The sequence below is a fragment of the Myotis nattereri genome, assembly GCF_964212035.1.
Source record: "Myotis nattereri genome assembly, chromosome: 1".
NCBI classification, from domain to species: domain Eukaryota; kingdom Metazoa; phylum Chordata; class Mammalia; order Chiroptera; family Vespertilionidae; genus Myotis; species Myotis nattereri.
Window position 1 is genome coordinate 155,283,583 of NC_138075.1, and position 13,809 is coordinate 155,297,391.

General features: G+C 39.8%; 1 protein-coding gene across 2 annotated transcripts in view; it reads right to left on the bottom strand.

Moving 5' to 3' along the window:
• PRKCQ (protein kinase C theta) overlaps positions 1-13,809 on the bottom strand; it is a 136,807-nt gene that overhangs the window by 55,381 nt on the left and 67,617 nt on the right. For both annotated transcript variants that reach the window (XM_081089317.1, XM_081089316.1), the window contains exons 5-7: positions 5,014-5,176; positions 3,890-3,921; positions 3,711-3,796 (exon numbers count right to left, since the gene is read on the bottom strand). In XM_081089317.1, the coding sequence (XP_080945443.1) occupies positions 3,711-3,796; positions 3,890-3,921; positions 5,014-5,176 (281 nt within the window). The remainder of the gene's footprint in view (positions 1-3,710; positions 3,797-3,889; positions 3,922-5,013; positions 5,177-13,809) is intronic.

The following is a 13,809-nucleotide window of genomic DNA, read 5'->3' on the forward strand; positions in this document are numbered from 1 at the left end:
GGAGATGAGAAAGGGATGCTGGTGGTAAAGATATTGCAGTTTTTTTTTTTCTTTCAGTTTTCCAGAGTTTCAATCCTCTCCTTTAATCAAACATCCATGAACAACAACAACAAAAAATCAGGCAGTTTGAATTCTGGCAAGAATACCAATATTTCTGTATAGTATGAAAAGTTTTATGTACTTAAGACTTATAATCTCTGCCTCAGTTTTTAATTGAACAATTCATTTGGAAGTGTGCACAGCAACGAAACCTTATTTATTAAAGTGATGTAGCTAATGCTCCTGCTTTGGCTACTGGTCAGCACTGGGTCTTTATAATGGCTGTTTAGAATTGTTAAAGGTTCCCCAGCACTTACTCTAGTCATTTCCAATCAAGAAAAAACAACTTTCAAAACTGACTTTGTATAAGCATTTCCATGTAAATATGAACAATTAATGTCAAGGTCCAGGCTAGAAGGCTTCCACTTTAATTCATGAACTGCCCAAATGGCTCAAGGCTCATTTGGGAAAGCCTGTAGATTTATATTTTGCAATATGATAGTCACTTAGCCACAAGAGCCAAGTGAATATTTGCAAGGTGGTGAAAAGATGTGCTGTAAGAGTAAAATACACACTGAATTTTGAAGACTTTGTATGAAAAAATGTAAAATATCTTATTAATTTTTATACTAATTATACATTGAAATGATAATATTTGGGCTGGTTGGGTTAAATAAAAATATAATGTTAAGAGTAATCTCACCCGTTGCTTTTTACTTTATTTAATGTGGCTACTTGAAAATTTATTAAAATTGTACTGTAGCTCTCATTCTATTTCCATTGGACATTAGCCTTTGAGGTGAACAGCTATGCTTACAATCTGAGATTTTCCAGGAAAGCTGAGGTATCAAGTAACGGGAGCAGGAGGGTGTGTTGGGAGATGGCAATTTGATTTAAGCAAACAAAAACATTGTTCGGGGAGACTGAGATCTGAATTTTAGTCCAGCTTTGTCCCTTAAATGTGGTTGACTATAGACAAACTACTTTAATCTCTTTGAGCCTTAGCAGAGTCATTTTAATACGAGATTATCCTCCCTCTAAATTTTAAAAGTAATTCTACTCTGGAAAAACTAAATCGATTTGCCTTCTCTCTACCTGCCCCTTTGCTGGAGAAAATCACATACCTGGGCAGGTTGACACCCTCAAATTCAAAGGGACTTCCAACTATGCTTGGCAATCCTACTGCTTTTCTCTAATCCATTGCTTTCCCATCTCTAAAGCCAGTCATTGCCTTCCTTCTCTCAACCCTCAGACTTCTTTGAGGATATAAGTTGTCTAACAGAACTGCTTGCCCTCAAATCTGCAAACCTAACTGTATCTGCAACCAACTTCTCCTTTCCTACAATTGATGAAATGATCATTTGTCCACCAAAGACCCGTCTCCACATGTGCTTTGGACCTCTTCCCCTCTTGCCAAGACTGACTGCTTTGGTCATCCCTCTCTCCAACTTCATCCATGTGTCATCCCCCCCTAGCTATGGGATTACTTCTACCACTTGTATCTCACCTCCTTCCAGCTACTGCTCTCCTTCAATTATCTCTTTTACAGTTAATCTTCATGAAAATATTAATGCATAGGTTGTTTCCATGTTATCTATCATCTTCCAGTGCTGGCCAATGAGGGGACTGCCTCTATAAATCCTCTGAATTTCTCTGATCAAGGGCTCAAAAGATCTCCATGTGGCCCTCGTTTTTCTCAACATCTCAAATGCACTGAACACAACCAACCCTTTCATACACTCTTAATATATGAAGAGCCAGCCCTCTCTGAACGTTTGTTCTCATCTCTATCCCAAGCTCCTTCTTTCTACCTACATCTAATTTTAGATTCCTTTGGGGTCAGTATGGAGCCTATACTCCCTTCTTCCTATCCCCCCTCACTAGGTCATCTCTTTGGCAGCTTCAAATTCTACCCCAATGATAGGCACTCCTACATTTATAGATTTATTCCATTGGCTCATATGAATTCTAAGCTCATAAATTTGTCTATTTGATAACTTCACTTGGGTGTCCTTAGGCATCTCAGACTGACGTTGTCTAAAGTGGAAATATTAATTTTCCCCTGTAGATCTCTACTTCCAGTCTTACTGACATTCTCATGATTCTGGTATCTACCCCACTGCTCAAGACAGACACTCAGCTATCATCCATCTCTTTCATTCTCCACATCTTGTCCATTAGCATTAGAGTCATTTGGAATATTGAAATCACCTAAAAAAAATCTGCTTATTTTGCTCCATTTCTACTGTTACCATATTTCTGCCCTGGTGGTACTCCATCTGCCCAGGTTTTTACTATCACATCTCAATCCACTGTTTCCCCCTACAGCAGTCATTGCAATGGACTTTCCATTAAAAAAAAAAAATCAAAAAATAAACAAAAAAATAAACCCACAAAACAAAAAACAAACAAACAAAACAAAACAAAACACCCAACCGTCCGGCTGGCATCGCTCAGTGGTTGAGCATCGACCTATGAACCAGGAGGTCATGGTTTGATTCGTGGTCAGGGCACATGCTGGGTTGCGAGTTTGATCCCCGGTGTGGGATGTGCAGGAGGCAACTGATCAATGACTCTCTCTCACCATTGATGTTTCTAACTCTTTCTCTCCTCTTCCCTTCCTCTCTGAAATCAAAAGAAATATATTTTTTAAAAAATCCAACCTCTTTTCCAGAATCTGAAGATCCCTGCCTGATCAAGGTCCTGCCAGGTTGTCCAACTTCATATTCGATTTTTGCTCTTGTTCTAGTCACATGGGCTCATTTCAGTTTCTAAAACATGCTGATTCTTCCTGCTCATGGGGCCCTTCAGTCTGTCTGGGTGCTCCTTCCTCCCACTGTTCACACAGCTGCCTCCTTTCACCCTTCAGCTCTCAGCTTAAGCGTCCCCTCTCTTAGGAGAGTCCCTGGCCTTCAGTCTAAGTGGGCCACTTGGTTATTCTCCATCATCGCACCTTGTTGGCTAGTTTCATAATACCTAATATAAATGGAAACTACACATAGTCATTTGTTAATGATCTCTTTCTCCAGATTTATGGTAAAGTCCATAAAGGCAGGACCACATTTGTTTTGTGCTCTGCTGTACACTGTACATAGCAGAGTACCTTCCATGTGTTAGACACCCAATAAATATTTGTCAAATAAAGAAGGAAAGGGTGGGAGAAGGAAGGCTGCTTGACTTTCTAGCTCAGCTTCCCTTCCCTATAGAGTAAAATCTAACTTGTCCTCAAACTACATACCTCAAAGTTCATTCAGAAAGAAATATTTGCCTCTTAATATAAGAATTATACATCTATTATCACCTCTTGTAAATGCTCATATCTGTACATATTGTCATTTACTTCTGCTCTTTAACTGTCACTTCTAGCTGTAGATACCACAGGAGTTGTTTTCATATATCATAATTGATCAAAACTATGTTTTCTGGCCACTTTCTATTATGTTTTTCTGGAAAAGGCAGAGCCACTAAAATTCCTATTGTGTTTTTTAAAATTCATACTCTAGTCTTGGATCTCAGTAACAATTATTGAAGAGGAAAGGGTTTTAGGGAGATCACCAATAACCTTAAGGATTCAAGTTCAGGCATTATTAAAAAGAATTAGTGGGCTGTAAAGTTTAATGTTAGGGTAAAGGCATCATATTTCAGACAAAGAGCAGAATCTAACTACATACCATGGTTTCTCGGCTATTGACAGCTGATCCTGTGCACTTGGCTATAACTTTATCAATACACTTCTTGTGAATTGCTGCATTACATTCTGAAAAGAAATGATTGCAGCTTAACATTTTCAGAAGTTAAGGAGCAACTACAAAAGAATGATGGTAGTGCAACAGAAATCCTTCTTACTTACGTCGACACTGGTAGCCCTGTTTGTTCAGACCCCTGTAATAAAGCACAGGTATGATTTATATGGGTGTTCAAACCAACAGCAGCGCCTCAAACATCTGAAAGGTGATGAGATCTCATTTATTCTATGATCACAGAGCATTTTCTCATCAGCAGCCCTGGTATATCATTTGCTAAGAGTATTAACATGTGTGTTTTTTTTATTTTATTTTAAATTGCTTTGCTAAAAGTCTGATGATAAAATAAATGAGGAGCATTGATTGCCCTCTCATTTGTGTATTTTCCAAGCAAACATGTAGAGGTTAAAATGCCTGACTGAAAATGCACCAAGGTTCCTAGTAGCAAATTTCCATGTCTCACTAAGCTCAATATAGATCAGCAAAGACATCTGAAAATTTCATTTCCTCTTTCTGGATAATATTCCTGAGTATCGTTCACTAGGGAAAGGAAGGAGGTTCAGGTCATTAGCTGGAAACAGGTTGATGGAAATCCACCAGAAGTCTATTTGACCTTGGATACTCTGGTTAAGCTGGGGTTGTGCATTAAAGGATTCTGCAGTTGTCCAAAGGGAAGAACACCCCATTAGGAAGCGAGCAGCCTGATCCCAGAGATAGGAGTCATTTTAAATCTCTACTCTATCATAGCCTTTGCTATATGGCTACTGAGGCTTGAGCTGATCTCTGTTCGAGAGCTGTTAAAACACCCAAGGGCACTATAAACATCTAAACACATTAGCTCCAATGGGAAAGTTGTTGCCTGTTGTAGATATTAGTGCCAGCACAGTTGGGCCATCAAGGTGGTGTAAGGTGGTGGGAGTTTCAGCTGTGAAACTGTGCTTACAAGGAGGGTATCTACCCCTCTGTCCCTCCCTTCTTACCCCAGCAGCCTCCCATTTAATCAGGAACTAAAGTCCTTGGAACCTTTTCCTGAGGGAGCTGGCTTCCTTGCTCTACAGGAGCCAGGTTATGAAATCTTTTCTAGAATCACACCCTTTAAGCCTTCTCAATCCAGGTGCGGCCACTGAAAACTCTCATGTAGCATTTATTCTGTCACGCTCCCCTAAGGAGCCTGGAGGATGAGACAAAATGTATAACCTAAAGCTAAGAGTGAAAGGTCAAGCCACCATACCAGACAAACTCATGGCAGACGGAGCAAAACGTGGGTTGTGGGAAAAAGGTGGCGGTGAACTCATGGCACTTGACATGATGGACTTTGGCCTGTTTGATGGCTCCTCGACGGTGATGCAAAGCAAAGAAGCCTTCAGTCTCAAATTCACTCATGTCCTTTGTGTCTGCAGAAGAGGATAGGGGACAAAGTGAAGTTCTGTGATATGGTTGTCATAGCTGGATGGGGAGGGTGGGGAGATGGGGAAGGGACAGACATGGACAAGGAATTAGACAAATGTTGAGACCAGTAAAATCCCCAGTACTTATTAAGATTGGTGCAGTACTAAGCCTTTTTAAAAAATTCTTTAATACAGATTTTTCATAGGGTATATTATTATAGGATTTGAAACTGCAAGGTTGGATTATTGGCTCAATCCTTCACTATCCTTTGAGTGTGCTGAGTTATCATATTTCAATTTTTAAAACCAGAGGTCAGAACTTTCAAGGTATTTAACAACTTTTCCTATTCACTGTCAATGATGAGTCAGCCAGAAAGACAGGAAGTGGTACTTTTCTGCCTGTAATTCTAGAGAATTATGTGGTTACTGATAACAACTTGGAAATGGCATTCTTTTTAAAGATGCTTTACATATGGTTATAGAGTACAGTAGACAGGAGAGAGCTGGACAGACTTGTGTGTGAGGGCAAAAAAACCTTGGGGAGTTATTTATGTTGGGTTCCTGATATTTACAGTAATAAGACAGACCAGCTAGAAATGACATTGGTCAATGTAGAAAGGGCTGGGAATTAATGGATAACTGTAGATGTTTTTTCTAATGTCTAGGTAGTCCTGGATGTAACCTAGTCATCCACATCAAATCATCACATTCATATTTCTTCAGTTCACCCTGGGCTCTGGATATTGGTGAAGGTACTTTAGGTAGTCACCATCTACAATGCTCAATACCCAGAAGATATCTTTTCAAAAGGCTGGGAGAATTTTGAGAATGCCAATAATTCCCTGGCTGAAGCCCAGACCCCCCAAAAACAACAACAACACACAACAACAAAAACAAAAAACAAACAAAACACACAACAGCAAGGCAGTCATGGTTAAACAACATGATAAAAAGTATAGCATGTAAGAGAGAATAATGCGGTAAACAAGAAAGAAATAACAAAAATAATCACTAAAATAAAGATAATGAATTTAATGATTATAACTTCTAGAATTATAATTTTAAATAGCTTGAAGATTCTTGGATTGCATAGTCTATCTCTTTTATTTTTATAAATATAAAAATGGAGGTTTATTGAGAGTAAGTATAAAGAATTATATGTATTTTGTGAATATAAAGAATTAACAATATTTAAACTAAATTACTTCCATTCTGGCTAAGCAGTGGCAGAGGCTTGACAACATATTTGGGGCAAATGTCCCTACTAAGATAATGTCTTTTTCATATCTCTGTTAGTGGCCAGCTAGAAACACATTTGAGTAGACAAAGATGGTGCTGTGTAGATGGAGGTCTCTCCTCCAGGAATCCACCCAAGTCCCAGGATGCATTTTAAGTTTAAAGTCTTCTCCACAGTGTTTACAGGTTTGTTTTATGGCAACTCCAGACTTCCAAATAAAGAGCATCCTCAATGACCATGTAAAGAGTTCCACAGATGGGGGCATAATACTGCCCAGTACTTTAAGGTTAGGGCTTTGAGGCCCTTGTGTTTGGAACTGAGCTGGAAATAAATTAGGCTTGAGGCAGAGAAAGATAAATACCACATGATCTCACTCATTTGTGGAATATAATAAACAACATAAACTGATGAACAAAAATAGAACCAGAGTCATAGAAGCATTGAACAGACTGTCCAACCTATGAGGGAAGGGGAGGAGGTTGAGGGGGTAAGAGATCAACCAAAGGACTTGTTTGCATGCATATGAGCATAACCAATGGACACAGACAGTGGTGGGGTGGTGGTGAGGGCATGTGCTGGGGATGGGGGTGGCTGGGGAGAGGTCAATGGGGGATAAAGGAGACTTATGTAATACTTTAAACAATAAAGAATTTAAATTAAAAAATAAATTAGGTTTGGAGAATGAGAGGTTAAATTCAGGGTCACTGATGTGATTGTCTTCTTACACAAGCGTTGGTATAAGTGTGGAGATCTGTTTACAACTCATGACTGGATAGTAGGACAAGTGTCAGTAAGATTGCTATTTTGGTCCAGATGAAATGATATGAAATAAAATAAGTAAAGTATAAAATTACTTTTAAATTCATGGGCTGAAATGAATTATTTTGGGAATTCTAACTGTACTACTATAACTATATATATATGTATATATATATATATACACACATATATATATATATATTTTTTTTTCTGTGCATGAGACTATGATAATGTAAATTTTTTTAAAGAAAAAAGTGCTAGAAATGAATTTATTCCCTTGCTTCTTATTGTGATATCCTTTATCCTCTAACCATTTCGGTGATTACAAGAAGTACATTTACAAAAGCTCAGAATTTCTGGTATTTATGATGTTTATTTCTGAAGCAATTTTCTCTTCTGTTTATTTATTGGCTTGAAGAAGCTCATTGGTTTTTATATGTTTGGTTATTTCTTTTATATTATTTGCTCTATCATTTGTTTGCAGCCAATCTGAGCACAAATGTTTCTTGGGAAGCTCTGAGGAAATTGCCATGCTGAATGTTCTAACGAAATGTAAAATATCTGTAACCTTTGAGTGGCTAACAGTCAAGTCAGGGAGACATGGCGCTCACACAAAGAACTGTATGTATATATGATGGTGTGAAATCGCCTTGGAGATATGTACATGCATATTTTTTGAGTGGTAGGGAAAGGAATTACAAAAGAGACCATAAAGAGGCAGCTGAAAAATTAAGAGAAAAACTTGAATAATATCACATTGGATGGTCTGTTCCATGCTTCTATGTCTCTGGATCTATTTTAGTTCATCACTTTATGTTGTTAATTATATTCCACATATGAGTGAGATCATGTGATATTTATCTTTCTCCAACTGGCTTATTTTGCTTAGCATAATGCTCTCCAGTTCCATCTATGCTGTTGCAAATGGTAAGAGTTGCTTCTTTTTCACAGCAGTGCAGTGTTCCGTTGTGTAGATGTACCATGGTTTTTAATCCACTCATTTGCTGATGGGCACTTAGGCTGTTTCCAAATCTTAGCTATTGTAAATTGTGCTGCTATGAACATAGGGGTGCATATGTCCTTTCTGAGTGGTTTATCTGGTTTCTTGGGATATATTCCTAGGAGTGAGATTAATGGGTCAAATGGGAGATCTATTTTTAATTTTTTGAGGAAAATCCATACTGTTTTTTACAGTGGCTGACCACTCTGCATTCCCACTAGCAGTGCATAAATATCACATGATCTCACTCATATGTGAAATATAATTAACAACATAAAGTGATGAACTAAAATAGATCCAGAGACATAGAAGCATCAAACAGACCATACAACCTGAGAGGGAAGAGGGGAATGGGGTGGGGAAAAAGGGGAGAGGAGAGATCAATCAAAGGACTTGTATGCATGCATATAAGCATAACCCATGAACACAGTCAGTAGAGGGGGTGAGGGCATATGCAGGGGTGGGGTGGAAATGAGTGGGGAGTGGTCAATAGGGTCAAAAGGAATTATATGTAATACTTTAAACAATAAAGGATTTAAAATGATTAAAAGAGAAAGGTTTATGCTAAGTGCATGTTAAGCACATGTTAAAGATGAATTCATGTTAGAAGCATGTAGCTCAAACAATAGAAAAATAATTTTTAAAAACAATATAGATATAAATTATTTTTAAAAAATCACATTGGGCTAGCCAAGAAAGAATGAGTTTTTCAGCATGGAATGATATAGAGATGTCAAGGGAATTGAAGGCTAAGAAATAGGTATTTGTTTTGAGGATTCATAGTCTTGGAGAAAGCCATTTAGCAGATTGGTCGAAATATAAGTCAGACTCTTAGGGTTTAAGAATTGACAAAGTAGTGAATAAACAGAGACTAATAAATATAATCTACTTTTCCAAGAAATGTGTCAGAGAAGGAGAGGAAAGAAAAACTCATGGAGGTAAAAAGGTGAAAAAATTCCCTTTGAAGATAGGAGAAGATGCCTTTGCAGTGAGTTGGAAACCAATGAGAGTGAAGGCAGGATTGGGGAGGGGGGGGTGGAATGGGGGGATAACCACACATTTATAATACCTTAATCAATAAAAAAATAAAAAATAAAAAAAGAGAGAAAGAAAACTGAAGATGCTAGACAGGAAGCATGATTGATGGTACAGAGCTACTGAGAATTAGATGTAGGAGACCAAGAATGGAAGGACTTTCTTAGAGTCAGAAAAGCAGGAAGAGAATGCAGGAAGAAGCAACTGGGGGTGAGTGAGGGGAGGGGAGCAGACCAATCTCAAAGAGTAAGAATAAGATGTCCTCAGAAACCAAGGAGTGTGTGAATGTTTGGAATAGGAACTTTATGGGATTCAAAAGAAAACTAAAGGAATTTCTAAATGCCAGGGTAAGTCCAACTGAACGGTTCAACGAACATTCATTAAATAACTCCTATGTACCTAGCATAGAACCTGGTGCTGGAGTTAGAGAGACAAATAAGATCATTTAAACCATTGTTTTCCTGCAAACAACTTAGAGTCCAGAAGGAACGTAGTAAATGTCAGAGCAGTAGTATTCACAGGAGGCTATGGGAACCCAGAGGTAAGGGAATTATAGCACTGAAGACAGGTGTAGGTAGTGGAAGTGAGAAAGAGTGGAAAGTTGGGACAAGAAAGGTACTAGCAGAGATGATTTCCAACCTGGGTTCTGAGGGATAAATAACTCCCATTATTATGTGATAAAAGGTATTGTGGGGAAAAGCAAAAAGTGTTCTCTCTAGATGAAAAAGAATGAGCAAGGATACAGTGATAAGGTATCTTAGGATGTGTGTACTGCCAGTGTGCGGTAAGAAGCAGAAAACAACTGGTCACATGCAGAAGATGTGTAGGTGTCACATCAGCTTAAGCATTTTCTTGTAGATAATTTATAAATACCAAAAGGCTGTAGGCAGGGATAGGAGCACAGAGAGGAACAGAGGCATGGCATGTTCAGAGTGGAGTTTTACATAGTTTATTCTGGCAGCTGTGCAGAATGAGTGGAATTTGGCAAGCTGTAATGATGATGTAAGCAGGGGATATAATTGAAAAACACTAAGTAGACAACATAGGCAGAAACTGATATTGGATTAATGTGGGAGGTTGAAGGAAAATAATACTATAAAAATTACTTTCAGGTTTCTGAATGGATGAAGCAATAATTAACCAAGATAATGAAGACAAGAGGAATAGGTTACTGGTAAAAATGGTCAAAGGCATAGGGCAGGAGAGAGGGAATGCCTGGTATGGAGATCAGGATATCTTTGGAAGAAGAGGGTGCTCATGACAGTAGAGCATTAGCAAGGGTTATCATGGATTCCAGGCTAGGTTTTGAGTTCATGTCAAAAGTGGCTAACAAATGGGTGTGAAAGAGAAACTAGATTAGGGTAAAGTCTAGTACTTATTGGGTGGAAGAGAGGATAGAATTGACAGGGGAGGAGAATGAGCTACAAGAAAAAGAGGACTGACTCTGAGTCCTTGCTGGGATGGAGAATTCCACATGAAGACCTGTGGGTTATTGAATGGATAACAAAAAGTGTAGGAAGGTGTAAATATATGAAGCGGGTGTGTCAGATGGTGAGGGTGAACATTGAACTACTAAGAGTGATGGTAGGAAAGCAGAGTAAGAAGAGAAAAAGTGATTCCAGCCCAGAAACCAAGGAATGGGAATTTTAGAAAAGATACAGAAAGGACTGAGTTGTATGTAGAGAGCAATGAGCCATTTAACTCCCTATAGAGTAGAAATGAATTGAGGTTTCCAATAAAGAGGGTTCTAGTAGAAATCATCTTAATTGTTATCCAAGATTGAATTCATTATCCCCCTTTGTTTGCCTTCTCTTCCAATTTCTAGCACTTTTTTTTTTTTTTTTGAGCTCGGCGTGTCAGTATTTTTTTTTTTTTCCCAATATTTTTTATTGATTAAGATATTACATATGTGTACCCTCTACCCCCCCTCTCCCCGCTCACCCCCTCACCCCCCCGTTGTCCGTGTCCATTGGTTAGGCCTATATGCTTGCATATAAGTCCTTTGGTTGATCTTTCCCCCTTGCCCCCACCCTCCCCTACCTTCCCTCCAAGGCCCGACAGTCCAATCAATGCCTCTCCGTCTCTGGATCAGTCCTTGTTCATCAGTTTATGTTGTTCATTATATTCCACAAATAAGTGAGATCTTGTGGTATTTATCCGCTCTCCAGTTCCATCCATGCTGTGGCAAATGGTAAGAGTTCCTTTTTCTTCTTCCTCTTCTTAAAGAATACCTTTCAGCATTTCATATAATGCTGGTTTGGTGGTGATGAACTCCTTTAGCTTTTTCTTATCCGTGAAGCTCTTTATCTGACCTTCCATTCTGAATGATAGCTTTGCTGGATAAAGTAATCTTGGTTGCAGGTTCTTGCTATTCATCTCTTTGAATATTTCTTGCCACTCTCTTCTGGCCTGCATGGTTTCTGTTGAGAAATCAGCTGACAGTCGGATGGGTACTCCCTTGTAGGTAACTGACTGTCTTTCTCTTGCTGCTTTTAAGATTCTCTCTTTATCTTTCGCTCTTGGCATTTTAATTATGATGTGTCTTGGTGTGGTCCTCTTTGGATTCCTTTTGTTTGGGGTTCTCTGCGCTTCCTGGACTTGTAAGTCCATTTCTTTCACCAGGTGGGGGAAGTTTTCTGTCATTATTTCTTCAAAAAGGTTTTCAATATCTTGCCCTCTCTCTCCTTCTGGTACCCCTATAATTCTGATGTTGGTACGCTTGAAGTTGTCCCAGAGGTTCCTTACACTATCTTCATATTTTTTGAATCTCTTTTCTTTTTTCTTTTTCGGTTGGGTATTTTTTGTTTCTTTGCATTTCAAATCTTTGACTTGATTCTTGGGATCCTCTTGTCTGCTGTTGGAGCTCTGTAAAGTATTCTTTATTTCAGTCAGTGTATGCATAATTTCTAATTGGTCCTTTTTCATGACCTCCATGGTCTCACCATACTCCTTGAGGGATTCATTAAATTTATCGGCGGTTTCCATAAAATTCTTGACAAACCTTATAAACGTGGCCTTGAACTCTATATCCAGTCGTCTGTCCTCCTCCGTTTCTGACAATTGTGACCTGTTTCTCTGTCTCCGCATTTTGGCTGCTTCCCTGTGTTGATAGAGTGGCCTGCGCGCCAGGTGTCCTGTAGGGCCCAGTGGCTCAGCCTCCCCAGTTACCCGGGGTGGACACTCTTGGTGCACTCTTGGTGCCTCGCTTGTTGTAGGATCACTGGGAGGAATTGACCTCCAGGCCAATTGGCTGTAGGAAGCAGCTGTGTCTGAAGTGGGAGAATGGTCCCCCTCTGACCACTGGGTACAGTGGCTCCTGGATCTAAGGAGGTGCTAATTCAGCCCCTGCCTGAGGCCACACAGCAGGAACTACGAAGAGGCTCAGCTGTGAAGCAATGCAAGCCTCTGCGGGGCCTTGGGCCTTCTCTTGGAAGTTCCGGGTCTGGCTGGCCCGGCTGCAGTTAGGTAATTATCAGGTTGCAAAGGGCCAGGGCATTCACATGCAAAAGCCTCTGCCGCAGCCCAGGTGGGGCGGGGTCTCAGGGAGTCAAAGGGCGAGAAAGAAGCAATGGCTGATTCTCCGCCCCAGGAGTCGTGCGTCTCAGTGTCCCGGCAATGGCTGCAAGCACCTCCGAGGGAAATCTGCCCCCAAGTTTGCCCGCTGCCACCTGAGAGAGCAGCCTCTCCCCGTATGAGACCTGGGTCCCCAGAGACTTCCCGGAACCGGAGATCAGAGCAGTCGGGAGCTTGTGATTCAAAAAGACAGCCGCGTCCTCAGGTGCCACCCCCTTTCCGCGCGCGCGAGCTGCCGCGTACCTCTGCACTCAGCCTCCGCAGCTCCTCTGGCTCTCAGCGTGCTTTTCTTCTAGTTGTAGAAATTACACTCAGCCAGCCTTCCTGTTGTTTTGGACGATGTTTGCTCCGTCCTTTGGGCTAATTTTCAATTGTTGTGTGGGGGACTATTTCCCCGTGTTTATCTATGCCGCCATCTTAGTTTCTCCTTCTAGCACTTTTATTATAATTTTCCAGGCTATTTTAAGAGATGTCATCAACATTTTTACCCCTCATTTAACTTTCATTTTTAAAGGATTATGAAAGCACCTTAATTATGTACTTATAATGGGAATACCCTTTCATCTGCACTGCCAAGAAATCTTACTCTTATCTTATTTTCTTTTAGACTCTTTCTTTTATTTCATTCCTTTAAGTACATGCCTAGGCCAGATTCTTACCAACTCTCCACTGCAAAAATAAAATTTTATAGGTTTTCTCTATATCCAGTCTATTTTCTTTCCCAAATCTATTCCACATTCTGTCACAAGCAGTTCCCTCCAAACACTGCTTTCATCATATCATATCATGTCCTGCTCAAGAATTCAACTATAACTCTTTGTTGGTGACTTCTCAAAATCACACATTTACCAATAAGGGCTTCTAAGCCTTTGAAGGTTTGTCTTTGATTCTTCATCCTGATTTTAGCATGGGTCCACTGATCTACCTAGACTCATCTTCTCATAGTCCTTTGTTCATTCATATTTTTGCTCAAGCCTCCATGTTTTTCCTACTAGAGGTTAAACCCACTTCTCCGCAAACTCAACTCTGCCTCCC